Raw genomic sequence first — 26,118 nt, 5'->3', positions numbered from 1 at the left:
CCAAGGATCTGCCAGCACAAGGCAAGAGCAGCCTGCAACTTTAAATCCCTGAGGGGGAGTGATCACAGAGACTATCAGTGCATGTGGGGCCTGATACACAAATGTAACTGCCCCTTTCAGAACAATGGGTTGGTCATAATGCGAAATGGTGGTATGTTCCTCTGGGTCTTTTATTAGTGTTTTGTAATTCACACAAAAAATATTTTCTGCCTGGCAGCCATTATTGATTTCTAAAAATTTATCCACACACACAAGTATTCAAATTTGGTTAGATTCTGGTCAAATGAAACTTGCTGGACTTGAAAGTATTGCATAGCATTTGAAGAGTTTAGTTTTAAAAAAACCAACAAGGCTGGCATTTCCGGGCAAAATTGCTTAAAGAACCTTGGTTTTTTTGAGAATGATAATTTAATAAACTGGTTGGTTAGTTGTTTTTCCTCTCCGGTGTTAATTTAAAATGGATTAAGATCTGCATTGTCTATTAGGAAAATGCATCAATTACACCTTTCTGAGGAAGTTAATTTTTGTAAGGGAAGCACAGAAGTGTGGCATTACACAGGTTTGCACTGAACTCCCCAGTGTTGCATTTGCACGCTCTTCATTGCCCCTTTTTATCACAATGCCATGAAATACCATTTACAAATGTTATTCTTTCTAAGCCCCCTGCCACCAGATGCAGTACAATATTTCCTTCCTACTCAGAATTTCATTACATGACATCTCAGATTTTCAATCACAACTAATACCTTTAACCTTATAGTGACATGGACATTTAACTTAGGTGATGATGGGGAAACACTGTGCTGGGAGAAAAGGAGACTGCAGTGTACCCCAGCATATTTCATATTTCAGATGCTTAGGTAACCAGCAGGGAGTCTGGCACTGGCTGGGAGGCACTGGACTTCATGACTAATAGATGGAAGAAGGGAAGACTGATATCCCCAACTTACCAGATAAGGTCAATATAAAGAGTCTTATTAAAGCAGCAGGAAAAACTGAGCTGGTTGTAAATCAGAAATTCAACTCCTGCAATTAAGTCTAATAGACTAAAATCAGTTTCTACCATCATATATAAAGATGAAAACCATGGTGGCACTTTCTGGACTGTTGACTTCTTTGGGATGCTGGGAACACCAGAGGAACTTCATGAACCTACAGGTAAATTCGGAGTAGCAAGAAAAGGACAGTTTTACATTTGGCAACTCTGTAGCAGACTTCTTCAAGGCTGGCAGATTGCAATAACTGTTAATTACCTGTAATTTTGACAGTGAATGTTTTCTTTAAAAAAAAAAAATCACAGATGACAAGTCCATGCAGGACAGCATAAATATTCTTTGAGTGTACCTGCCTACCACCTTGGCCCAAAGTGGAGATTTCCCCAAATCAAAGCACATGGCTTTGATACATACCTGCTATGTAAATGAGCTTAGCGTAACTGTGCCAAAGGAACAAATCTTATGTGCTAGGCAATAAACTACACAGCAGTGATTCATTCTAATTAAGCGTAAAGTGCCTCATCTCCTTCCATCTCTGCAGATCATTCTGCTCATATCACAGTAATGAATACTGTTACCATGAAGCTTTCTGGGCACAATTTGGGCTGGCAGAACTAGAAGAAATGGTTACAATGCTAATGGCCTCTGTGCTGTCCACAGAGCAAGACCCTCAAAAAAATCCTTGTGCATGACCTGCAGCCCATGGATTTGATACTTTGGAAGGAAAAGACAGAACCCTCCCCTCCACCCTGTCCTTTTATTTGAAATGAGTTTTTAGAAAGAAATAAATAGAAATTTCCTGAATAAGTTGCCAACAAAGAAGAAAAAAATAGTGGAAACACTAGAATGGAACACAGAGATTATATGAGTCTAGTTCATGTAGCCTCAAAGCTCTACTTAGGAAAACCTGAAAATGAGAAATTCACATTATGTAATGAAAAGTTTGGCCAAATAGAGTTCTCTGACTAGCAAGACCAGAGCTGCTTCAGGAATCTTCCTGGTAGTGGTGGGCCACAGGATGAGTTAATCTAATTCCCAGAAGGTCTTCTGGAAGATTAGGATCAACAAAGGTTTTCCTAGGCAGTGCTGTTTTGGAGCCAAAAGAGACTGCAGCCATGCATGTCTTTTGCAGAGCCGCTCACACTACTGTATACCAGCAAGGTGTACATCAAAATACAGCCTGCCAAAAGTGTTCAAAGCACTCAGTTTAGTTCTCTGAGAAGTTTTTCTGTCTCAACTTGATAAACCATATGCAGACTTATCTGTGGTTTATCCTGTAATTTTATTAAAGGCCTGTGGAGAGAATAGGTTAACTCAGAGACAAAGCTGACGTATCTGAGTATAAAATGCAAGGGGAAGAAGAGGGATTAAAAGAAAACAGACCCTGTGATAGCCTCTTTTGTAATGACCCCTTCCTTCTCTTGCAGTATTAAAAGGCTGCAGGTGAAACCTGCTCTGTAAAAGAATCATTATACATGGAGCATAAACATTTGTGCACCAGAAGAAATGGCTAAGTGAGCAGTGCACATGCAGTAATTCAAGAGAACAAGAACAGTAACAAAAGCCTAGAATGACTGGTAAAAAACAAATAATTGGCAGTGCTGCCTGGAGCACATCAAGGCCACGCCATGTATAGAAAAATACCAAAAATGCAAACCGGTAACTGTATGTAACAACTCAACTCTGAACCTTCTTTGCCAAACAAAAAGGCTTCTGGGATCAGCATTGCCATTTATCAAGAACCAGGGAGACAGAGGAGGATGTTATAGGTAGCAGTCCTTGTTCTCCATGCCACCACAAGTAATCCTGGCATCTACAAGAAAAGGAAATCAGTTTTGTTTAAAACAGAGAGCACCTTTCTGTATGGTGTGCTCATAGAATGTGTTTTGCTACATTTATTGTGGCAACAAAGTGGAAGAAGAAAACAACATTCTAGTTCAATTATAATTACAACATTCTTGTTCAATTACAAACAATATCAGTACAATGCACAGAAGTCACTCAAATTCCATAAAGTCTCGAGGTAAAAGCCATCACATTTGCAAAGAGGAGAATTAACCTTTTAGGAAGAAACAGCAGTAACTCACAATAAAAAAATGGTAAAAGCAGAAGACACATCACAAGGCATTTCTATTATGTTCCTGTTTGCTCAGGCGAACAACTGAGAGTTTTGCACAAGCATGCACACTGTATGTTCTAGACAAACTGTGCTTGATTGTTGTGATTCTGAACAGAAGCTAAATTGATTGCAGCAGCTGCATATTCAGTCAATTGGTGTGATTAGAGACAGACTGTCAATGCTGAAGCGTGATTACCATGATATAAAGCTTACAAACTAATCAAGTCACAAATTAAACAATATTTAGATGACTAATTGTGTGACTGCATATTGTATTCACCAAAAGTTCCAAATATTTCTTCCAGAGTTCTGACCTGTCACAAAAGTTAAATCAAACCATCCAAAAGCCTGAGATTAAAGAAAAAATGTTGTGCTGATCCTTTCTTTAATCTTATCTTATTCTGTGATGCACATACATTTTATTTGTGCACACCATCACTAAGAGCAAGGCAGTTTTAGTCCCTGAGACAGGTAGCTTCACTTAGCTCCATTCAGCTGAAACAATTTGGCTGAACTCAACTGAAAGCAGGACTTACTGCAACACCCATGGTATAGAACAGGGCCCAGTTCTACATACGGAGCACAGTCCAAATTCCTGCAGGGGATCTGGAGGGAAACAGCTCCTGAACTTGTATTATATAAAAAAATTCCACTTTGTGACCATTTGCTGTGGCATACACACATACAAGACAATAGTCTTGGTCACAAAATATCCTCCCACTTTGTTTTGCCAATTGATGGGGGCAATTTAAAGGACACAGACACCAATGGTCTTATTTTACTAAGAGTATTAAGGCAACACAAAAGTAAAACTATACATTTAAGAAAACAATAGGCTTACTACGTGCTCAACTTTAGCAACATGCATAAAAAACCAGGGTAATACACCTCATCATTACTACACAAGAGAAAGGACAGTGATTTGGAAAGATATATCATCAATTGCCTAAATACTTTACCATCATCCAGAATAAGAAATTGCTGGGGAGCCCCATTTTGCAGTGACGACCTGGAGAATCCTTCCTGGCAATTGGGAGAATCCTATTTAGTGCATCCACTCGTAGATGAGGTCTGCAAATTCACCCTGAAAGGGGATCCAGCTTTTATAGGCTCAATTCAGCGAGTCAAAGGGAGCTGATTATATTTTTAGTGCAGAAGCACCTGTATCTGATGGCATACTTCCCTCCCAGATGGGGGCAGGACAGGGCCTGAGGCCAGGTCTTGGCTGGGAGTGTTTTCCCTAAAACATCATACAAACAAGCCTCTATTAATGCCCAGTGGGAAAGTTCCTTAAAATGATACATTTCTTGCAGATAGTTGCACAAGATGTGAAAGTCTCTAAAGCAGCCAGTTTGGTGATAGCATAAGCAACTCAGTCATTTGTTTTTAGCTAAACAATACTGTTAGTCACATAATGCCCAAGATTTGTAAGTCAGCTCTGGCTGAGGCCTGCTGCTCAGGCCTTAGCACATCACACTTCAAGCCCACTCTTACAGAGTACAGTAACCATGCTCTGTACATTAACAGACAGACTGCCTATATAACTCAGTACCTACTCTACAACTCTTGCCAGTGGGAGCTTAGAGGCTTGCTAGTTGTTCTAGTGGAAAAGGTTTCCTTCAAGGAAGGGTATTGTCTAGACAGATACAGCTTTTTTACAAGAAGGAAACTGTGTTTCTTTCCCAAAGCAGAACTGACAGAATACTTAAGATTGCCACTGTCATGCAAACCTTATCTGTTAGTAGGGATACTGCATTTTTCAGTGACTATCTGTTTTAGGGGCTGAAGGTTTCCAGGATTTTAGGACCAATTAGAAAGATATGCTAGATAAGTAAATGCAAAAAAGTTTAAAGTACTCCTAAATCCCTCTCCAATCTATTCTGATTAACATATTTTTGAACCTGTGCCAGTGAGAAGCAGGACTGTAGTTATCTTAATCCTTTAGCCTGCAATGAAGAGGATGATGTTTGATTAAACAGACAATAAAAACTTTCACAACTAATGTTAATGGATAAACTTTTCTCTATACTCTCAATTAGATCCTAGGAAATCTGTTTACTTTTCAACAGCCAACAACCAATAGAGAACACATTACGCTACTGGGAAAATACTAACTCTTCTCCCTTACAAGGCCTAATACTTTACATTAGCTCAAGTAGCTGCAAAATGAAGGATCACATGAGCAAGATGATGGCTGCTGTTCCTCTACAAGCCTCAAAGTCTTGCATGAGTGTATTTGCTACAAAATTAGAAAAGAGAATGCTGAGTGTGGTTCACAGGCAGAAAGATGACAATGGCTCAGAAGGTATCCCTGAGATCCACTGTACAACCGCAGGTGGGCACACAGTTAAGATGCAGCAACAACATATGTAAGCTTGGTTCTCTCCATTGCAGAAGTTTAGTTACCCAGCAGAAACTTTGCTACCTCTTGAATTCAGGCAAAGCTGAGTCCAGTGTCTGCACTATGGATTGTACTACAGACACAGGCTGACAGGAGGACTAGAGTAGTGTAGTTTCCCCAGCTGGATCTTCCTCCTTTGTCTCTCACTGCAATCTTCAGGGCTTTGAAGGAAACAGTTTTTGTATTTTCTCAGGCAACTTCTCCTGCAACACTGGAATAGGAAAAAAACTCTCAAATAATTCACATTAAATCTGCACTTCACACTGTTTTCAAGGCAATGGATGTGTCTTTGCAGAAGCATGACTGCTGAGAGAATATATGCAAACTCATTTGTTAATACTTGAGCCTACTAACTGGAACAAAAACATATCCTACCCTTTCCTTACAGGGATACATTTTCATTATAGGTCTAGAAGACAGTCGTATGTTCATCTAAGCTACAAGTGAGAAGAAAATGTTATTTGTAGTTTTGCCCCTTAGGATATATATCTGTACAGAATAGCACGTGATTCAGCACAGAGGTTCTGCAAAATTACTCTGTGTACACCTGCAGCCTGTAAGCAGTTTTGACAATTATTGTTGCAGAGCATTACTCTCAAAGGACAAGACAGCAAACCAGATCATATTTTTTCTCAAGAATGATTTTATTGTAAAAAGAAGGGTTAATAAAACTTCTCTGTTCATAAGGAATTAATAAGTTTCTATTTTACATATGAAAATATTAAAAAATAACCATCCAGCGACGATTACAGCACTTTATCAATTGCTGGGCCTCGTTTTGACTCATTTTCATTCATCATCCACAGCAATCAAAAAATCAGTTTTTTTGGTAATCCTGAAAAGTGTAAATCATATTGTCAGCAAAGTATAGAGGTCCAGCTCCCTTCTCAAGGCCCCATCCTACTCTTAACTGTTGAATGCTGTTTATGACAGTGGCAGTACACGGTGACATTTTCTAACAAATCTATGAGAGAGTGCTAGAATCAAAGTTCACTTGAATCAGTATGTATATTTCAAAAGTCATAAATTCTGTAATTAGGTTTTAATTGCATTTAGGATACATGTAAATATTTCTCTTTGTTCATATAAAAACCTAACTGTTGATATGAAAAGCTAACCACCTAATCCTACTTTGAAACCCAAGAAAAGCAAGGTGGTCTAAGGCTTAAACCTGTCCCACCAGACACACACTCTAAAGGATTTTTCTTATGTGCTGTCAAATCTAGGAGAAAATCTTAATCTTAAATATTAATAGAATGTTTTTAGTTTTCAAAACCAATTGTTTTGAAATTTAGAAGATTCCTTATGCCTTATTAACATAGGAAAAGCTTCAGTGCACCATCCTTTATAATCCCTGTTTTGTGTAGCTACAGCTCTGTAGGACCACATATTAATAGGACTAGAAATATGTGTTCCGGGGAAGCAGTGCTGCTTTTGGCTAAGTGACAGAAAGGAGATGGGCAGTTATGTCATCACAGTATCAGTGTCTCCAAAAACCTCACTGATCAGAAGTAAGTGGTAGTAGTAGATAGAAAGCATGTATGTTTCATACTTTTCACAGGCAGTCATCCATCTAGTGGTAATTTTCCCTTGAGAACAGAGGCTGTTTTCTGAGAAGTATTTAGATTTGGTGAACACACCCCACAGGCTACAGGGGTTTGTTCTTGTGGAAAAGCAGCATGTACGGCAATGGCATGAATCTATATCCCAGCAGTCAGCTCCTTGTGCCAGTATTTTCGAAGAGGATGCTCATTAGCAAGCACTCCGTTTATTCTGCCAAGTTCTGGAGTGCAACCTCAACAGGGCTAGGGGAAAGAAATGTTCTCTGTAGGATGCAAGGCCATTCTAAGAATTTCATGGAATGCAACTTATTTTCCTTGGAAATTACATTTGCACATTTCCACCCCCTACAGCAATGCTGTCCTTCAAATTTTTATTTAAACTAAGACTAAAGGATTATTCTTCCAAATCACTATTCAGATTTTAAATTTAGATGGTAATGTCATGTAAGAAGAGCAAATGAAATCCAGGGCAGCAGATTGGCTAGCTCTATCACTGGCTCTCTCCTGTAACATTTGTTGGCACTAGAGGAACTACTTTTGAAACCTTCTGGATCTGTCAGCCCAGCTAAGGCAGTAACAGAACATTAGGGAAAATCCACATTAGAAAACACATCATGTCTCAATTTCCAGCTGGTAGAAATTATATTGCTTTTTATACCAATACTCAAAGGTCTCAAAAAGTATTGCTAACTTCCTTACCGCTTCATTTCTAGCCAATCTCCAAACTCCTAGCATTTACATAGAAGCATGGAAAGATGTTAAAGCAACTACTGTTCTAGCTTGATACAGCTCTGGAAACTCTGCTCATTGCCAATGCACAAATTGAAATAATTAAGTCACAGAAATCAAGCAAGCATTTCTCTTTTTTTCCTGTCTTTAGTTAACAGGTGTACTGTAATATGTATATCCCCAAATACTTATCACAAACCCTCACGTGATCTTTGGAAAAGGAGCTAAAATGCTTAAATTAATTCTCTACGCTATTGTAACTTGACAAGTTCCCACATGCAGGAGACCCATGGTACTGGGGTCAGCAAACAGTGTGTTCTGCTTGTACAGCAAGGAGTAGTCAGCCGATAACTTTTTTTTTTTTGAGATTGAAAACTCAAAGTAGTGAACCTAATGTATTTTACTTCTAATTTGATGAAGACTTAGAAACAACAATCCAAAACACCTAAACAGCAAGCTGAACCCTAATAAGGGAGACTTCTCTCTGAACTCAAGAGGAAATACACTTTTATTGAAGTAGCGCCATTAAAAAAAAATGTATCACTCATATTAAAACTGAGTCTTATACTGGCAATAACAAAGAGCTGATGCTAACCTGACAGCTGCTATCTAGCATATTCCAGATGTTAAGAGAACCAAGTCCAAGTTTAAAAACAGTATTTGCCTCCTTAATAGGAGGCCTGAGTAATTTAGTGTCAGATACAGGTCTGGAGTCCTCAGCACTTGTGTTGCCACAAAGGTATGAAATACATGCTACTGTCTGGAGAAGACTGGAGGTGGGTCACAGAGGTGTGCTTCATGTTCCTGACACAGAGAGGTCTTAAAAGTTAACTTCCTTATCTTAAGACAGAGTGAACAAAAATCTCTCCTCTTAATCTGATCCACCCTCTCCAGCCTGTCATTTCACAGAATATGTTTTCACAGAATATGTCATTTCACACTATGTTTCAGACCCTGTCTCTCTTAAGTGGTATGAAGTTAAACTACTTCCACCTGAGTAAGATGTGTCAGAAAAAAAAAAAAAGGTTCATCATAATAGCCTATAATTTACTGGGAAGTACCACTCTCCATCACAGAATTAATGGAACAGGGCTACTTCTTCTAATAGATTCCTAAGCATCACTGAAAAGCCTTTTTTGTGCTAATTCTGTTAGAACACAGGGGTAAGTAATTCTGACCCCAAACCATACATCATTAAAGGGCTTCAGCCACTGCTCAGGGAATTAGTTCATTTAGAGAGTTTTTTCTTCTAAAACACTGGAAGCATCCCATTCTCTCTGAGCATGTAGCTCCTATTTAAAACTGGTAATGTATTACAAAGTTACCTTGATCTATTCCTTCTGTTCTTTTCCTTTTTAAATTTAAAAGTGCATTTTTTTGCTCCTTTGCAGCTTCGGCAGGACAGTTAGGTCTTGGCAGCTGATTTCCTGGAGTGGGTCCTGGTCGGTTACTGAAATACTTCTGTTTCAATGCCTTAGTGACAATGGAAGAACAAAACACAAGTAATTAGCATGAAGTGCAATTTATAAAGAGGTTATAGTGAAACCAAGCACTTTTAATTGGGACTTAAAAAACTACTTGAACACTTTTATACTACAGAGTGGCCTCGGGGCAAATAAAAATGGTGTTTGCAATTACTATCGACCCCACATGGATCCGTAAAGCAAGGGATAATTGTACACTCTTTATTTTTAACCAGTGTTCAGACATCCTGACAAAACTAGATTATTTTGTAAGAAGTCTTGTATAAGTGGCTTCTACCTCTGAAGAGCTTACATTCTGAATAAACAGATGAGGATAAAAAAGAAAGTAGTAATAAAGAAAAATTAAAGGAGTATTTTGGAAGTCTTGATCAGATTCATGATCTAGACATCAGCTGTTTTGTTAGTTTTTAAGATGGGTCTTTTCCCCGTATTTCTTTAACTCTGCTGTTTCTACCCTGTAAAAAGACATCACTCGTATTAGAGCAGAAGACAACACTAGTCAGCAAGATTGGTTTCATGTAGTGGAATTATATACCTTACTTTAATTTTTTGGAACCATGAAGTGTGGTTAACAAAAAGTGGCTGTCTCTTGGGTAATAATTTCTTGTGCCAGTTACATGACATTCAATGTCAGATATAAATCAAACCAATACAGTAAGCACAAGTTGTTTCCTGTCTTAAAACTGCGGCACTGTCAATAAAAAGTTTAGACTAGAAAAGTAATATATATTCAAGTCACTATCCTATAATATGACCTGAAAAATGACTTCATATGTATGAACTACCACAGAGATGTCTCTAGCAGAGCAGAACTAATTATCTGGAAACTTACAGTGAATGTTCTTAAAGATGATGGCCAAAACAGCTTGAATGTGCTCTGAAAAATCTTCTAGTAAAAAGATACGTAACACATGCACTGATCTCCTGGATTCAAATCTAACCTACAATAAGGGAGTCCTGGCCCAAAGGGGACAGCGGTTTTCTTGCATTCTTCCCTATCAAGTGTAAAATGACAGACATACACTTTTAACTGCCAACTGGTGTATCCGCCTCATCACAGAAACCAGTATTGCAAACTAGAACATTCTGCAAGATTTTTCTTCCAAGTCCTCCATTTCTCCCCATCATGGAGTAGTAAAATTGAAAGTATTATGGAAAAGCTAATTAGATAAAAATGATGGTTTAATCACCACAGAATTTTATGTTTAAGAAGTACCATAAAAGTTTAAAAGACATTGAAGAAGAGACAGGATGAAGTAAGGAGAAAAATCTTCCAAACCCAGGGAAAAAGATAAGCAATGTTAAGTCTTAACCTTCAAGTTCTAGGTGACTGAATTCAGCATGTCAAATATGACCGTTAAAAGGTCATGGCTCACACACATTTTAGTTCTCTACCTTGACTCCACACTGGGAATAGAGATGATCACTTACTACCACCCATGCCTTTCACAGTTCTCTCTATAAAACACTGGGATTATGTTTCTAGTAATTCATGTGATGTTTCATTTCAAACATGGCTAACTGGCTTCAAAAGACATTTATCTGATATTAACAGTGCTTTAATGAACATTTGGAGATAGCCCAAGTGTACTATACCTGAGTAGCTGTTACTCTAGTGGAAGGATTAAACGTGAATAAGCCTTGAAGAAGACTGAGCAGATCATCACCAGCTGCACTGAAGATATGCTGAAGTGGCATTCCAGGGAATGGCTTAAATGTGACATAATCTGGAAGACTTGTCATCCCCTACAAAGACCAAAAATGAAATATATGGTTTTCCCTGAGAAAGAGTTCAGCTTTTCACAGAAAGCGAACTGCATACAGCTCTTTCACCAGAAGCAACTCATCTTTCAAAACACATTGTTAATACTTGGTCACTGAAATAAAATAACTATAGGATTAGAAGGTCTTAAAAGCTTTTTTTTAGTAACTGTTACAGTGTGAAACAACTTTCCAAATTATCTGTCCTTCCCTTGCTTTAGTTGTGACCAGTCCAAAAGGAAAAACTGCTAAAGAAAGTATGAAACAATTTTAGATTAGGCCAGACAAATGAAATAAAACCTCCTTTAGTTAACTGACATGGCAAGAGGGAAAATAGTTACAAAAGAGTCAGTCTTCACTTTCTCTATATTAATAAACATTATCTGAACATTATGTGCATTTTGATTTTAAATGCACAACTGAAACTTTATATGGGCAATGGGAGGAAGGAAGGAAGGAAGGAAAATATGCACCAAGCAGTTAAACAAAAAAATTAACTGCATACTTTTTTGTCCTCTAGGTATGAAATAAACCCCACTGTGTTCACATTCTAGCATAAAAATTACACAGACAATTGTTACAGAATATTACACAAACATATTGATTTTGTAGTTTTTTTAAGTATTTAAAGGCTTAGTTGTCACATTTCAAATTTGTCCAAGTAAAGTAAAATATTGAAACAAAGTCAAATATGTGTTCAATGAGTTATATTCTTGATAGTAAAGGATGCAATTATTAAAATGTACATGTTTGGAAATGAACTTGGGAATGACGTCGTCTTTGTTGTGTTAATCAATCTCCTATTCTCTCTTTTCCCTACTTGTATCTTAACTTTTCTTCTCCAAAGGAAGCAGAAATGTCATTGCAAAAACCTTCATGCATTCCATTTAGAACCCTTGAGAAATATCAGAATTGTGGGGGGCCTAGCAGTGCCTCACACAGCAGCTCTCCATTTGGCTACAGCTCCATTTCACGATCGCATACCATAGCATTCCAGCACCCCTTACAATAAAGAAAAACTGCATGAACAGGGAGCAGAGCTAAACAAGTCCAGTGAGTGCTTCCACGACTCAGCAAAAAAAGACAACATCCTGATCAGGGAGTTCTGGACTCCCTGTGCCTGGTAGTTGGTACAAGTAGCTCATCAGACATTATGTCCCGCTTCCTGTCACTCTGTTTAAATAACCATGGTTTGGTAGGTCATTGTGTGACCCGACAGTAAGTTTGGCCTGGTGTTACTTAATTTGTTGTCATCTCAGAGAAAACAGTACTACTAATTGTATTTGTTTCAGTATCATTGTTGAGGCAAATTGTTTATCCTTTAAGCTGTTGGTCTGTGTTTCTTACTATCCCCAAACTATAATTTACCAAGGCCAGCTTAGGTCCCCACTAATGGCTCCTACTTCTGAAAGTGATTAAAGCCTTCCAGGTTAAAGCATGACAATTAAACAACCACCTCAAAAACATTAAGCAGCAACAATAATCTCACACCAGTAGCCATGTGAAACTGTGCACACAGAAAGAAAATCAAGAAGTGTTGATACTGTTACTGTTGACCAGAGGTTTCGCAAGAGAAACAACAAATCTCAGCTGCTTTCATAAGATGAAGCAACTGCCCTCTGAAAAATCTACTCAAGTATTCTGGTATAATCATTTAATTTCAAAAGCTAAAATAGAGAGTATCAAGTAAAACCAGTATCAGCCTGTTAAACAAAACGACTCACAGGCCATTGTTCTTCTGTTGGAGTGCCCAGTGTTTCAAATATCCTTGTCAGCTGGTCAAGATCAGAGTCTCCAGGCAAAAAAGGAACCTGGAAGAAGGATACGGCATTTGATTGAATTAACTTCTGAACTTCAGTTTTAGAAAGAAGCTTTGAATGATACTGCATAATTGCAAGGCAAAAGCCCTCTGTATACCATCTCCCCACAAAGAGGTATGCTGCATATTTAAAGCATTCTATTTATGCTCAAACAGATTCATAAGTGAATGATAAGTGATTCAAGTGAATCATAAAGGGATTACACAAGTTAGCCTTATGAAATGAAATGAAAACATGAGGGACAGTAGAGACCCACTAGGATAGAAAACTGTCTGATCAGTGTCATATGTCATTTAAATAACGCAAAAGCCTGAAAAGGGGATATCTGCCCAGTCCAACTTCTAGCTCACATATCAGGCACACAATGTACGGAAAAAAAACTTGGTGACCAAAGAAAATTTATGAAGAATTAGAGGCTGTGTTTAATTAATTAGGACAGAAAACCCGTAACCGATATCCCTAGCAGACAGCATACTATGGCATCATGAAAGCCCCTTGAATATAACCTGCTTTCATAAAAAGCTCCCAGAAGTTACTTTGTCCTGGAAAAGGACACATACACTTCAGAATATCACAGTGATAAAAACTGAACCATAATACAGTTTGTGTTTTGTGACAAACCAAAGAATCAACTGAATTCAAAAATTATTGGCTTACTAACTTTGATTAAATAAACGTTATTTAATGTTTGGCTTAAATGTATTCAGCTTAAATGTATTTAGCTTTAGCAAGTTTAACGCATATTTATGTATCCATCACCAGTGCCGCTTAAAGAGCCACTGTACATTTCCATATCTGACCTGCCAATCAAATTGAACCAGCACACCTATTTGGTGTGACCAATCAAAGCAAAAGGTTTCTTTCAAGGTGTTTTCACACAGAAGTCTGGTTATGATATGGCCACAAAAGCATACAAAGGTGCAGAAACCAAGCAGAAGTCACTTAGTCATGGAAGATAAATTGTACTGCAGGCTACTTTGTGCCTTCAGTCGTGTCTGTACCTCAGCCCTCCACTGCTCCCTTCACACTTTAATGTCTTCTCCACAGAGCTGTACAATAAACATTCCACTTCAGTGGAAAATACTCAAGGACCATTACATTTGTGTACCACACTGAGGAGTGCCATAGGATGATCTTGATGTTAACCTTCATAGCTTCATTCCAGTATTGTGAACTAACCACAGTTTAGAAAAACATTAGTCTTCCATTCATTTTCAATAAAACCACAATTAAGGTACTGGTGATTATAACAGAGGAACAGTGTATAAGAGACAGCCCATGCACATATATGTGATGTTACATTTCTAGAACAATAGTGAACTGAAATAGGCGTCTGTGGACTGCAAGAGTTAACTACTTGATCTCTCCCAAGGCAAGGCTGTGACAGTTTGTTGCAACTTTTTAACCCAGATGTTTAGACTTCCAGTGCTCGTGATTTTTATGAAGCCTCAGTCTATTCAAAAAAAAACACTTTCATTACAGTTAACAAGATTTTAGAAAGTTTCTTCTGGCCTGTGTTCGCTGCTTTTAGCAGGAAAGAAAAAAACCATAAAAAGCTGTAGGGAGCAGAAGGGCAAATACAAAATGCTTACATTTGAATACTTACTCTGAGGAGCAATTCGGCTAAAATACAACCAACAGCCCACATATCAACACCAACACCATACATTCTAGCCCCAAACAATAGTTCTGGGGCTCGGTACCACCTGAAAAGAAAACACATTTTGGAAGAATAACCTGGCATTGCTCATGTCAAATGTTACATATTATAGCAATGCAAAAGCTAAAAAAAAGATATAACATCTACCTATACACTTTTCAGACATTGAAGAGCTGTATTCTGCAAAGTGTTTCGAGAAAAAATGAACAAATCTGTGCACACTTCACCAGTGGGTCATGTACAACCACAGATTAACTGCAGTTTCAACTAACCTGATTACAAGTACTGAATGCAGACATGCAAGAAAGAAAGTTCTTAACATGCAGGTAAACTGACATTTTCTTAAAATTTTATGTTGAATGAATCACAGCAAGACAGAATTCCTCCCATCTCACAAGAATTTCCCTATCAACAGACCTAAGTATACAGACTTCTTTTATGTAAAATGAGCCTTCTTGTTTTGAAAAAACTACTCACACTGCCTAAGAACAATCAAGTTTAATTAAATGACACTGCATTTGACACTGTAGAATTCCTGTCTTTTGAATAAAGGTGTTAAACCAGCTTTGCCTGAATAGTTTTAGCGTCCCAGCAGTCAGAAAGCAAATTGTTGCATATTTTGCAGCCCCACGTTTTATAGCATATCTTAAATAAGCACGCCATAAAAACAATTTATAAATATTTCAATTGGTTCAAGTGTTTGTCTCAAAATAGGTAATGTGAGTAGCCCCAAAAATGGTTCTAGGTTCCTGTGATAAGCAGAAAGTAGCAGCTGTCTAGTTCCAAAACCCAGGCTTATAAGCAGATACGTACTGTTTCCAGACATTTCAAAAAAGTATAATTTTGACAGATACAAGAACCACCCCCACAGATGCATACTCAAGCAGTTCTTATGGAGATTTTGTTAAAACAATGCTTTCTTGTGGTATTTTTATGCAGCTCTTGCCACATCACATGAGCAAATGCCACTCAATATGTTGATTTGACATGACATATTTCAAGAAACACCTATAAAGCAACTAAACAATCTCTGTGTAAGAAACAAAATAGAGTGTCTCACCTTGTTACTACCTGGTGTGTATAAACTCTGTTTGGGCTCCCAAAAGATTTTGCCAAGCCAAAGTCAGCCAATTTTAAAACTCCATTTTCATCTAGCAACAAGTTATTTGGTTTAAGATCCTGTCAGTATAGAAAACAAATAATGAGATTTGCCAGTATTGATAAAAACAGATGTGTAATGAATCTCCTGGCAGACATGTCATAACAGTATTGTAAAATGAAAGATTTGATTCTATCCTAAAACCTACATTGTGAGCAAAAAAATTTAAACCCCCCAGGATATGAGTATTTTATCACATATGAAAACCATAGTGAGACAGACCCATTTGAATATTAACACATTTAACTTGCAGCGTTTAAAAATGCCTCTTGATAGGTTTTACATTTTCTGCAGGTACAGCAGTTATGTTATCTGCATAGCTGCAAACTGAATAATAAAAAGACCAGGCCAATGCTTCAAATAATGGCAGAAATCACAGAAGTCACACAGTTCAATACAGTAGCAGTATACTGTGGGTTGACCTCAGGCCAAAAGAGGTCAACCCACAAGTACCCAACAGTACCCAACCCAAAAGTATCCACACAGCCATTTAATCTTTCTATTCTCATCCTATCCACCACCTTCAGAAGTATAGGGGAGAGAAGATCAAAAGCAGGAAAACTCTAGGAGCAGCATAAAGGCAGTTTAACAGGAAAGAACTAAAAAATCAAAGCAAACAGGCAAGGCCATGGAAAACCTTCACCACCCCCCAAAAGGAGAGTGATACACAGTCTCCAAACAGCAGCCAGATTGGAAACCAAAATTCCCCCTTTTTCCTCTACCCCAGTTTTTACCACTGACCAAGGCACTACATGCCATGCAGTATCCCCATGGACAACTTGGGCCAGCTGCCCCGGCTGTGTCTCCTCCTTACTTCTTACCCCAAGCCTACTTATCAGGGCAAGGGCAGAGTGAGAAAAAGAGAAAGCCTTGACACTGCCTGATAGAAAAGAGAAAGCTTCAAAAGGTTGAGCTGCTGTGAAAAAAGTCCAATCCATCCCAGGCAGACCCAGTACACACTGATAATTAAAGTCACATCTAACTGGAGAATCTTTTATATAAGTATTGAAATCATAACTACATCAGTAAATCTTAACATTTCTGGTACTGCTATTATCTCTCCAAAACAGCACATATGAATGCTTATGGAATGAGACTGTCTGAATTCCAAAACTACCTTCATTAGGCTTTAGACTCTAAATCCACCCAATGTGATTTTTGTTGCAGGATGAAGGCTGTCAATTTAGTACATGCTTACCCTGTGTAGAATCCAATGCTGATGCAAATATTCTAATCCTTGAAGCGTCATCAGCATATATGCCTTGATGTGAGACTGCGTCAACACAATACTTGTATCCTTTATAATAACCTGCAAAGTGTTGAAGTCGCGGTAAAGCTCAGCACACAAGACAACCTTATCTCCAGTCTTTCAGCTCAGAAGTTATTTCCACCTTTAAGACAGGCTTCAGATTGGCAGTCATATATTCTCTACCTTTTTCCAGAAAAATAGGTCAATTCTGGAGATCAGAAAATCAGTAACTGAAATGGGGAGTCCAGATAGCTTATGAACTTTGCATAACTCGACAATGAAAAAATGTGTGGGAAACAGAAGTTTAGCATTTAATCTCAGTTCCATGTTGATACCCAAACTTCCAGGACAAAGATGTACACATACAAATAATAAAAGTTACAGTAAACTAGAAACTATGTTTCCATTTATTCCTTCTTTCTCTTTGCAACCTAAGTAAGTAATCTTTGTAAATGCAATGGTTTCCTCTTTTATTTCCAAAAAAGACCAGAGGGTATGGCCACTTGACTGTATTTTTTAAAATCTACTTCAGTTTTCTACATTCTTTGACTTTTAACATTAAAATTCTACACAAAGACCCCAAAGCTTGTTTGTTAACTGTCCTGCTCAGTAATAGCCTTCCATAAGCTGAGTAACAGAAGAGCTAAGACTGCACAAATTTCATGTATGCAGCATATGCTTAATCACAACAGGCAGCATTCTCAGTGGCAGCCTGACTGATATCACAACACAATTTAAAGACTGCACACCACAGCATCATGCAGTTCAAGAGTATTTAATTTTTCTTTGTACACCAATCTTCTTCATCTCTAAATTCTGCATAACTACTATGTTAACAGAATGAATCCTCTAGAAGTCTACTCATTACTAACCTCTATTAACAAAAATCTGACCTAACCTTTTCAAGACTTGCATTCACCTAAATTTCAGCAAGCCTTTCTCTGGTAGGTACTGCTTTGCAATTACTTATCATTGCTACATTTGGAAACATGCTTAAAGTGTATGCGATTTTACTACCAGCTTGTCTCTTACTATATTTTAGTGTCACACTTATGTGAACATGTTTGGTATTACGCTTATCAATTGCATTCCAGAAGCAATGATCTGTGACGAGAGGTTCTACACTCTGACTGGAGTTCCAGAAAACTAAAATAGTAAACACAATTTGTTCCTTTAAGATGATGCTGACAAGTATTTAGAAGTAAAGGAATTAACCAAATGAGAATTCATAAAAACAGAAATTACTGAAGCTATTTTTAAGACTTTATCTTAATCAACTGACATAATAAAATCTCCTTTCTAATATGGGCAAATATAAGCCTGTTAAAGCAGCACTTTCATAAACCATCTTAAGATACTCAAATAAAAAAACTCTTTAAAAATCTTACCTCTAAATCTGTTTCCATAAAATCAAACACCAGACTAATATTCGACTTGTGTCCAAATGCATCAATAAGCTGCAAAACAAAATACATTATGATTAAGCATGCTCTAATTCTTCCAGTTTTCTGAAATTCAATACCACTATAGTCTGCACATAGATTTTCAGCTTATTGAGAATTTGTTTAAGTTCTTTGACTTGTAACGCAAAACTTCTTAACTCAGTTTCCAAACCAGAAAAAAATCCCCATTAAATATGGAAATAACATTTCACATGATTGCCCTTCCTTCCTGGAGATAGGAAAAAAGAGCAAGAATTAACTTTATCATGTTAACTACAACAAATAATGTAATGCACATCTTGTCTTCCAAACTTTCCTGTTTTAACTACCCTGTATTGAGACAAGACTAAGTTTGCCCATGGATTCAGCTCTGTGTATCTGCTTCCTGTAAGCATACAGTATTTAGAAATTTTAAGTGTTAGGCTTATTAGCTTCAGACATTTTTAGATGTGTATTCATTTTTGTAGCTAGCTTTCCAAAGTAAATAAGACTCTTTTGAGGACATCCAAACAGCCCTTTCTTAGGATGAAGCTGTGTAAAGACACAATCAATTTCTAATTTGAGATAACACAAGCGTGAAGTTGAGCAAAAGCAAGTGATCATCTAGTCTGGTGTTCTTCCTTCAAGATGAGGAAGGTATGTGTGCAGCTGGTGCAGCTCATTCCTCAGTTGCAGTGTGATGACCACACAAATTGGCAAATTGCAAAGTATTTGTTTGAATAGTTCATAATAGCAGTGGCTGTGCCCCTTACACACCCAAAACCCACCAAAGTTTTGTAAGGACTACTAAGAGGGGGACAACACCGTCTCTTATTTTTAGAACCTGCTTCTGGAACTCCTGATCATAAATTTGTCTAACTCTTCTTTGAACTGTTGATGCAATTTGCTTCTACACGGCCCATGGCAACACATCCTAAGAATTCATTACACACCAAGTGAAGCAATACAACCTCCACTCTCGCTGCCAATAGGTATTAAATACATCTCTTATTTCTACGACAATAGTGTTTGGAAATATTCCTGCATGGACACCATCTATCACCTTGGTTTTGCAGACCTCCCCATTACCAGCTTTTCCTTCTCCAAAGTGATGAATTCCTCGTTTTTTCATAAAGAATATGCTCCATCCCTCTGCCATTTTAGCTGTCACCCCCTGCATATTCTCTAACCTTGATAGCTAAAGTAACCACTTTGAAAGTAGGGTCACAATCCAGAAGAGAACCATACTTCCACTTTGAAAAGTATATGGAAAATTCATATTTCATGTACTTAACAATATGACACTTTCTAATTATCACTATGACCTAACTTTAAAATGTCTTTAGCTCCAACTGGATATCTGCAGGTGTAAGTATACCAAAATGCAACTGAAACTAAAAAGATACCAGTCTTCCTCCTTCCAAAAGAGATTTTAAACATCATATCTGCATGCTAAAACAAGCCTGCTATTTTATACATGATTAATAAGCCACATGACTTCCCCTCTACCATTGCTTTAAAAAGCCTGCTTTTTGACTGTCACCAGTTCCATATGAAGCAATCAATCAGGTAAATTCAGCACTGTGTTCATTAGCAATTCTATCAGAGATGCAAAACCAAGCAATCTACATTTTCACAATTCTTCCACCACTAGCATCTATGTGGCCCAGGCAAAAAACTGAAAGGATTTAAAGAAAAACCTTTGCCGTTGTTATTGAAATAGGCACACTGACATAATAATTGTTGAATTACTGAAAGCACTTGAAAACTGATTCTAGAACTAGCATTTATTTTACTTACACCAATAATATTTGGATGGCTTAGCTCCTGTAAAAGTTTTATCTCCCTGAGGGCAGTCCTGTTGATTCCTACATTGATGGAAAGAAGAAAAGAAGATGAAAGAAAAAAAAAACAACTTTGGATTAAGCTCCAAAAAAACCTGTCGTTCTGCTACTCACAGACTATTTACTACTACAAATTACATTCTTAACACTCATCAATTTGCTAAATAACACAAACATTGCCATAACTAACTAAATTGCTAAACAGAAGTGGGCATATACTTTCTTCCACGGCAAGTCCATTTCACACCACAGTAATCAGGCTTAGATTATGAAGCAACATGTCTACATTTTGGCAAAAAGGGAAAGTCGTAGGAAAAAAAAAATCACCTTTTTCAGGGTATTGGAAGGCTTGCTTTGATTTTAAAGAAAAGTTTCATTTTGCAATCAGTCCCCCAGCATGTCTCACTTCCAGAGAGCAGTATACTGTCTAACCTCATTAATAAACCTCTTTTCTTTTTGACATACTGTTATCTGATAATGCAAAGCACATGTTTTTCTACATTCATGCTGTAGCATATATAAGGCATAAAAGAGAGAATAATCAAAACCTGCCTACTCTTGCTTGAATCTTCTCATAAGCAGATTTTATAGAGGAAAAATCAGGGGCCAACAAGGAGCAAATGGTGCCCTTCAGCAGTCATACTGATGACACTGCATCAAACCATAGCTCCTGCAGGGTACCAATTCCTCCTTCAAAAATGCGAGTATGTGTGGCTTGTATGAAAACTGGCAAGCAAATACTCATGTGGTGTATCGTTCAGGAAGCTGCAGCTGCACATGAGCTGAAAAACAGTGTTCTCCTAAAACCTGGCATATGATTCAATGCTAAGGCTAGCAAAGTTTTGGGACAAGCTTTACATTCCTGCTTTGCCTGTTTTAATTACCTGTTTTGGAATCAAATTAACTAAGGCTGCTTTTGGGTAGGCACAGTCTTAGATGAAAACAAAAAAGTATGCCATGTTATCAGATAACACAGGGAAAGCAGATACAATCACTCTTTTTAATAACATATTTCATCTACAGCTAGACACTGTAGAGGCCAAAAGTAATGACTGTCCCTAAGGGCCATTAGACCACGAGGGACAAGCAGATCAACTCTTAGGCAGCCGGCTCAAATGTGAGACTGTGGGATGGGTCATCAGTTTTTCTCTTTAAAATAAAAGAACTGGAGAGTTGATAGCAAAGACTCTTCACTGTAAAGCTGGTAACCTGATGAAAGAGTCCTGAAGGACAGCAGCCTGAACACAAATAAAATTCTGCTGCACCACACAGGTGATAAGGCCAAGATTACTTGGTTTCAATTTGCCATATCCACACCTAGAGGCACAGGGCTGGCCAGAGCACATGCTCCATAGAGCTGAACATGAAAAAAAAATAGGACACAGAGACAAGAGCTTTGATCTTGTTTTTATCCACTTTTGCCTCTGCACACATCACAAAAATACAACAGAGGCAACATCTGAAAACACACAAATACTCTCACTTCTCTTAAATACTTAAGGCATAGAGATGTATTGATACAAAAAGGTATTCTAAACTCAGTGCTGTTGTTACTATTATTCTATGCTATAATCATGTTTGAATTCCATTAAAATTGAGAAGTTATATACTCATATTTAAACATATACCATGAATGTAGGTATACATTCATATGCAGGTGTCTACGCTGTTTTTGGTGGTCCCTGCAGTTTGTGAAACAAACCGCTACTAAGCCTTACAGCAGGCACTGAGCTCAAATTTCTCCGCCAATGGTATGGGAAATTAATGTATCAATTCACAAAAACAAAGCAAACAAAGCACAACTTCTACAGTATGAATTTGTTTTAAAACTCACCATCTTTAGCTTCTGATCTATGCCCCAGTTTAATCTGAAAATAAATATTTCATGTTAAGTAAGATTAAGATGGTGGGGAATACATTTTTTAGCGTTGCTCCTCTAAGACAGAATTAGTTTTAGAGTAATTTAGCACTTTATCAGCTGGGTTGGTTTTAACTGGAGTTTATTTCCCCTTAAAAAGTAACTGTCTCTACAGCATTAGTTTTTACAAAAAAATAGCCATGAGGGCATTAAAAACAGGCATAATGTAAACTGACAGTATAAACTGCTTTGTAGCCACGAAGCTTTATTACATCGCTAATGAGCTTCTCCTCAGGGAGAAATGACAGCTTAATAATTGACAGTTATCTTAGAATGATTCTAGTAAAATTAGCCTAGGCTGTATACCTGGGTAGACTCTAGGTCTTTTTGTCTCAATCATCTAATGACCTGAAATTTCAAGTCCAGAATCCTACCACTGATATTTCCAGATGATAAAAGTTAAGAAAATATTCTGATAAAACAAAGAATGCTCTTCACCACAGCCTCTACCAGCAGCAACCATATAAGACAAGTATTGCAATGCTAAAGGGATTAGTGCATTAAACAAGATTACTTACTATTTACACAATTCAACTTGTTGAGTCTTCAACTAAAGAAACCACCGTAACATGCATTTTTCAACCCTTACAGAACAGAACAGCTGAAGACCCATTTTTAATATAAAAACTTCCTGCAATCCCTTCAGATAGTAACAAGTAAAACACTTTATGACAATGTAAACATTTTCATCATTTGTATGCAATAAAGCACAATGGAGATCCAAGATCACTTTTGTCATATTTTATAAAAAAAAAAATCACACTGGATAAGGGACATTACTAGAAAACTCTCAAGTCTAGTAAGGCACTCTGACTACTATTCATTATTGTTTGTTCAAGCTGGCAGCAACACAGTAACAAATAAAAGACTGAAGGCACTCAAAAGAGACTTGAGGGCCCCAGGACAATTGATAGAAGGACACGGAGCACAGATAGTGATTTCATCAATCCTTCTGGTATCAAGAAATACTATTGACAGGAATAGGCAGATCCATCATGTTGACGTGTGGCTCTGAGGTTGGTGTCATAAGAAAACTTTGGGTTCTTTGACAGTGGAGCAACTGAACACCTCTTCTACTGACACCTGATGGGTTGCACCTTTCTCAGAGTGGAGAAAGAGATCTGGCACCGGAGCTAGCAGGGCTCATTGGCAGAGCTTTAAACTGGCTTGGAAGGGAGGAAAGGAAAATACTCGGCTTGCCAGTGATAATCAGCGGGGCAGTGTGTCAAAACTTGAGGAAATGAACATGAATGGGCTACCTCAATCTGCTTCATGAGGTGTTGGCTACAAAGTACAACACCTGAAACGTTTCTCTACCAATACACGCAGCATGAGGAACAAACAAGAGGAGCTCAAAGCTTTGATTCAGTCCCACAGATTTGACATCATTGACTTAAATGAAACCTGGTGGGATCAGTCCTGAGATTGGAGTGCCCTGTTGGGCAGCTACAGACTCTTCAGGAGACACACGCAGGACAAAAGAGGCAGGGGGGTGGCATCATACCTAATGGAAGGGCTGGAATGTACAAAGCTTACAGCTGGCAATGGTGCAGTTGAGAGCCTCTGGGTAGGAAAGGGACAAATAATGTGGATGTCCTTGTTTTTATGGGGGACTTCACCTTGCCAGAAAGCAACTGGAAGCATGACACAACAGGTACAGCCTGAGACAGAAGATTCCTGAAAACCTGGACAACTTTGTGGAAAAGGTCCTAAGGGAGCCAACTCAAAAAGATGCCTTCTTGGATCTGCTGCTTGTCAACAGAGAGAATCTCATGAGCAAAGTGGAAACTGAGGCCATCTTGGCCACAGCAATCACGAAGCCATTGAGTTTAAAATCTCTGTTAACAGTAGGAAAGTACCAGCAAAACTTCAACCCTGGACATGAGGAGAGAGCACACTTCAGGCTGCTCAGGGAATTAGTAAGTAAAGTCCCCTGGAAAAACATTTTTGCAGGTGCTGGGGTCCATCAGTGCTGGCTACTTTTTAAGCATCGCCTCCTAAGGACACAAGAGCAGGCAATTCTCAAATGTCACAAGTCAAGCAGATGAGGCAGAAAGACAACTTGGCTGAACAGGGATGTCCTCTTGAATATAAGATAAAGAAGTAAGATGTAAGCTGAATTGAAGCAGGGTCAGGTGACATGGAAAGAATACAGAGATGCTGCTTCCCACTTATTATTAGAAAGGGAATCAACACGAGATGATGGCCAACCTCAGTGGGCAAAGCTGCAGGAAACAAGGCTTTGCTCATTCAACTATTCAAGAAACATTTGTCTAAAAATGACAGGACGCAACAGCGCAAAGCTGATTCAGGGGATGTTTAGGTTGGATATTAGGAAAAGACTCCTCATTCAAAAGGTCTGGGCATTGGAACAGGCTTCCCAGGGCATGGCACCAAGCGGTGTTTGGACAAGTGCCTCAGGCGCATGGTGTGATTCTTGCATTGTCCTGCACAGGGATGAGAGCTGGACTTGATGATGTTCCTTCCAACTCAGCATATTCTATGATTCTATAAATTTTAAGGAACTTATGAAAGGATAACATTCTGGAATGAAGGAAATGGGGCACCACAGCAGGAACGACTTAAAATAAAAGAAAAAAAAGCAACTATCAAGGTACAGTAAAGGCTGCAGTTTAGAAATGTGTGTGTGTTGGTTTGTTTGCTGAATAAACCTAAGAAATAACCAGAAATTCAAGTCACAGACCACATAACCCTTCAGAAACTCAGAAACACAGCAAAGCCATTCCCTCTTCTGGGGTGGGTGGGCATGACAGACAGGTTAACCAGGTAATTTAAACAAACTTCTCCAGAAGTAAAAATGTGTATTATGCCATTTCCCATCAAGGTGGTTAAAAAAAAAAAAAAAAAAAAAAAGAGTCGTTAGGTAGGTCAAGAGTAACTAGACACTTTGTTACACGCTGAGAAGACATTCTGATAGTTACCTTCTTAATAGCAACGATTCGGTTGTTCGTCTTGTCCTTGGCTTTAAAGACGGTGGCGAACTAGGGACAGAGAGAGATGCTACCGTGAGCAGGGCCTGATAGACTGCGCGAGGCAGAGGCCGCCGAGCCCTCCTCGGGCCCGGAGTGGACACCTCACCGCGCCCCCCGTGTCCCTCTCCCGCCGCGGGGGGGCGGGCGGCGACACGGGCCGGGCCCAGCTGGGCTGCCGCGGCCGCTCACCTGCCCCTCCCCAAGGAAGTCGAGCTTCTCGTAGCGCTTGGCGCGGGCCCGCGCATCCATAACCACTGATGTGCGACGGGATATGCCGCGGCAGCGGCGGCGGGCCTCCCAGGCGCTATAACCCCGCGGCCCCGCCGCTTCCGGCCCCGCCGCTTCCGGGCCCGGCCCGGCCCGGCCCTGCGCGCGCAGCGGCTCCCGGCGAGGCGCGCGCGCCATTCCCTCACGGATCGGCCCCAGTTCGGGTGCGTGGGGGGATTCGCACTGCGGCTGTCTGTTGCAGCGGTCAGCCGTTCATCCCAGAAGCTGCTTGTTTTGACTCTAATCTCACGTCTGACATTTAGGGAAATTTCTGTAATTTCTGTGCGTAGGGAGATAGTTCTTTAATAAAGAAATTATTATTCTCTGGAAGGGGTGCTGTCAGGCTCTTTGTTAGGTTCTACTGGAAATTCTTAATTGTACTTCTATAGATTCTTCATTATGAACAATTACCTACAATATAATACTTAAAACGACCATCAATATCATCAATACTACTACTATCAATAGCCATCAGAGAAATTTCTCATACAGGAGAAATTCTTACTTGAAAATTAATTTCCCTACATGCCCACGCTTTGCTATTATTTAATAGATTAGTCTGTAAGACCAACAAAGTTGTGTAACTATGAAGAATAGTCATCATCTCTGAGAGCACTTCAGTGTCTTTTTCATGCCTGTAAAATCATTCTCAGTGACACATATAGGTGAGTCAGTCTTAACCTCAATCCCTGGAAAAGCGGTGGTGTGCCTCATACTGGAGGCCATCTCTACCTAT

The 26,118-nt window shown here is 38.8% G+C and overlaps 1 protein-coding gene across 3 annotated transcripts; it reads right to left on the bottom strand.

The window, feature by feature from the left end:
• Positions 1–2,925: 2,925 nt before the first annotated feature.
• Positions 2,926–25,535, bottom strand: CDK7 (cyclin dependent kinase 7). Of its 3 annotated transcripts, none has more exons than XM_038125535.1 (12): positions 25,305–25,535; positions 25,065–25,124; positions 22,039–22,072; positions 20,161–20,228; positions 18,328–18,396; positions 16,889–16,999; positions 15,592–15,710; positions 14,478–14,577; positions 12,776–12,862; positions 10,887–11,036; positions 9,132–9,279; positions 2,926–5,726 (listed from the first exon to the last, which is right to left on the bottom strand). In XM_038125535.1, the coding sequence occupies exons 1-12, from the start codon at positions 25,518–25,520 to the stop codon at positions 5,671–5,673; spliced, it is 1,218 nt and encodes a 405-aa protein (XP_037981463.1). In that variant the 5' UTR covers positions 25,521–25,535; the 3' UTR covers positions 2,926–5,670. The 3 variants fall into 3 exon arrangements, with proteins under 3 accessions (XP_037981463.1, XP_037981465.1, XP_037981464.1); XM_038125536.1 differs by lacking the exon at positions 2,926–5,726 and adding an exon at positions 6,139–6,350; XM_038125537.1 differs by lacking the exon at positions 22,039–22,072 and having other exon boundaries at positions 25,305–25,382.
• Between the last annotated feature and the right edge of the window lie 583 nt (positions 25,536–26,118).

This window comes from Motacilla alba, chromosome Z (assembly GCF_015832195.1).
Source record: "Motacilla alba alba isolate MOTALB_02 chromosome Z, Motacilla_alba_V1.0_pri, whole genome shotgun sequence".
Lineage (NCBI taxonomy): Eukaryota > Metazoa > Chordata > Aves > Passeriformes > Motacillidae > Motacilla > Motacilla alba.
This window is presented reverse-complemented; position numbering and strand designations above follow the sequence as displayed.

Bases quoted from the DNA above. Each gene is read 5' to 3' on its own strand.
- CDK7 (XM_038125535.1), bottom strand. From the start codon at position 25,520: ATGGCGCGCGCGCCTCGCCGGGAGCCGCTGCGCGCGCAGGGCCGGGCC. The intron at 25,125-25,304 runs GTGAGCGGCCGC...CTCTGTCCCTAG, and splicing joins ACTTCCTTGGGGAGGGGCAG to TTCGCCACCGTCTTTAAAGC. The intron at 9,280-10,886 runs GTATAGTACACT...ATTGTCACTAAG, and splicing joins CTAGAGTAACAGCTACTCAG to GCATTGAAACAGAAGTATTT.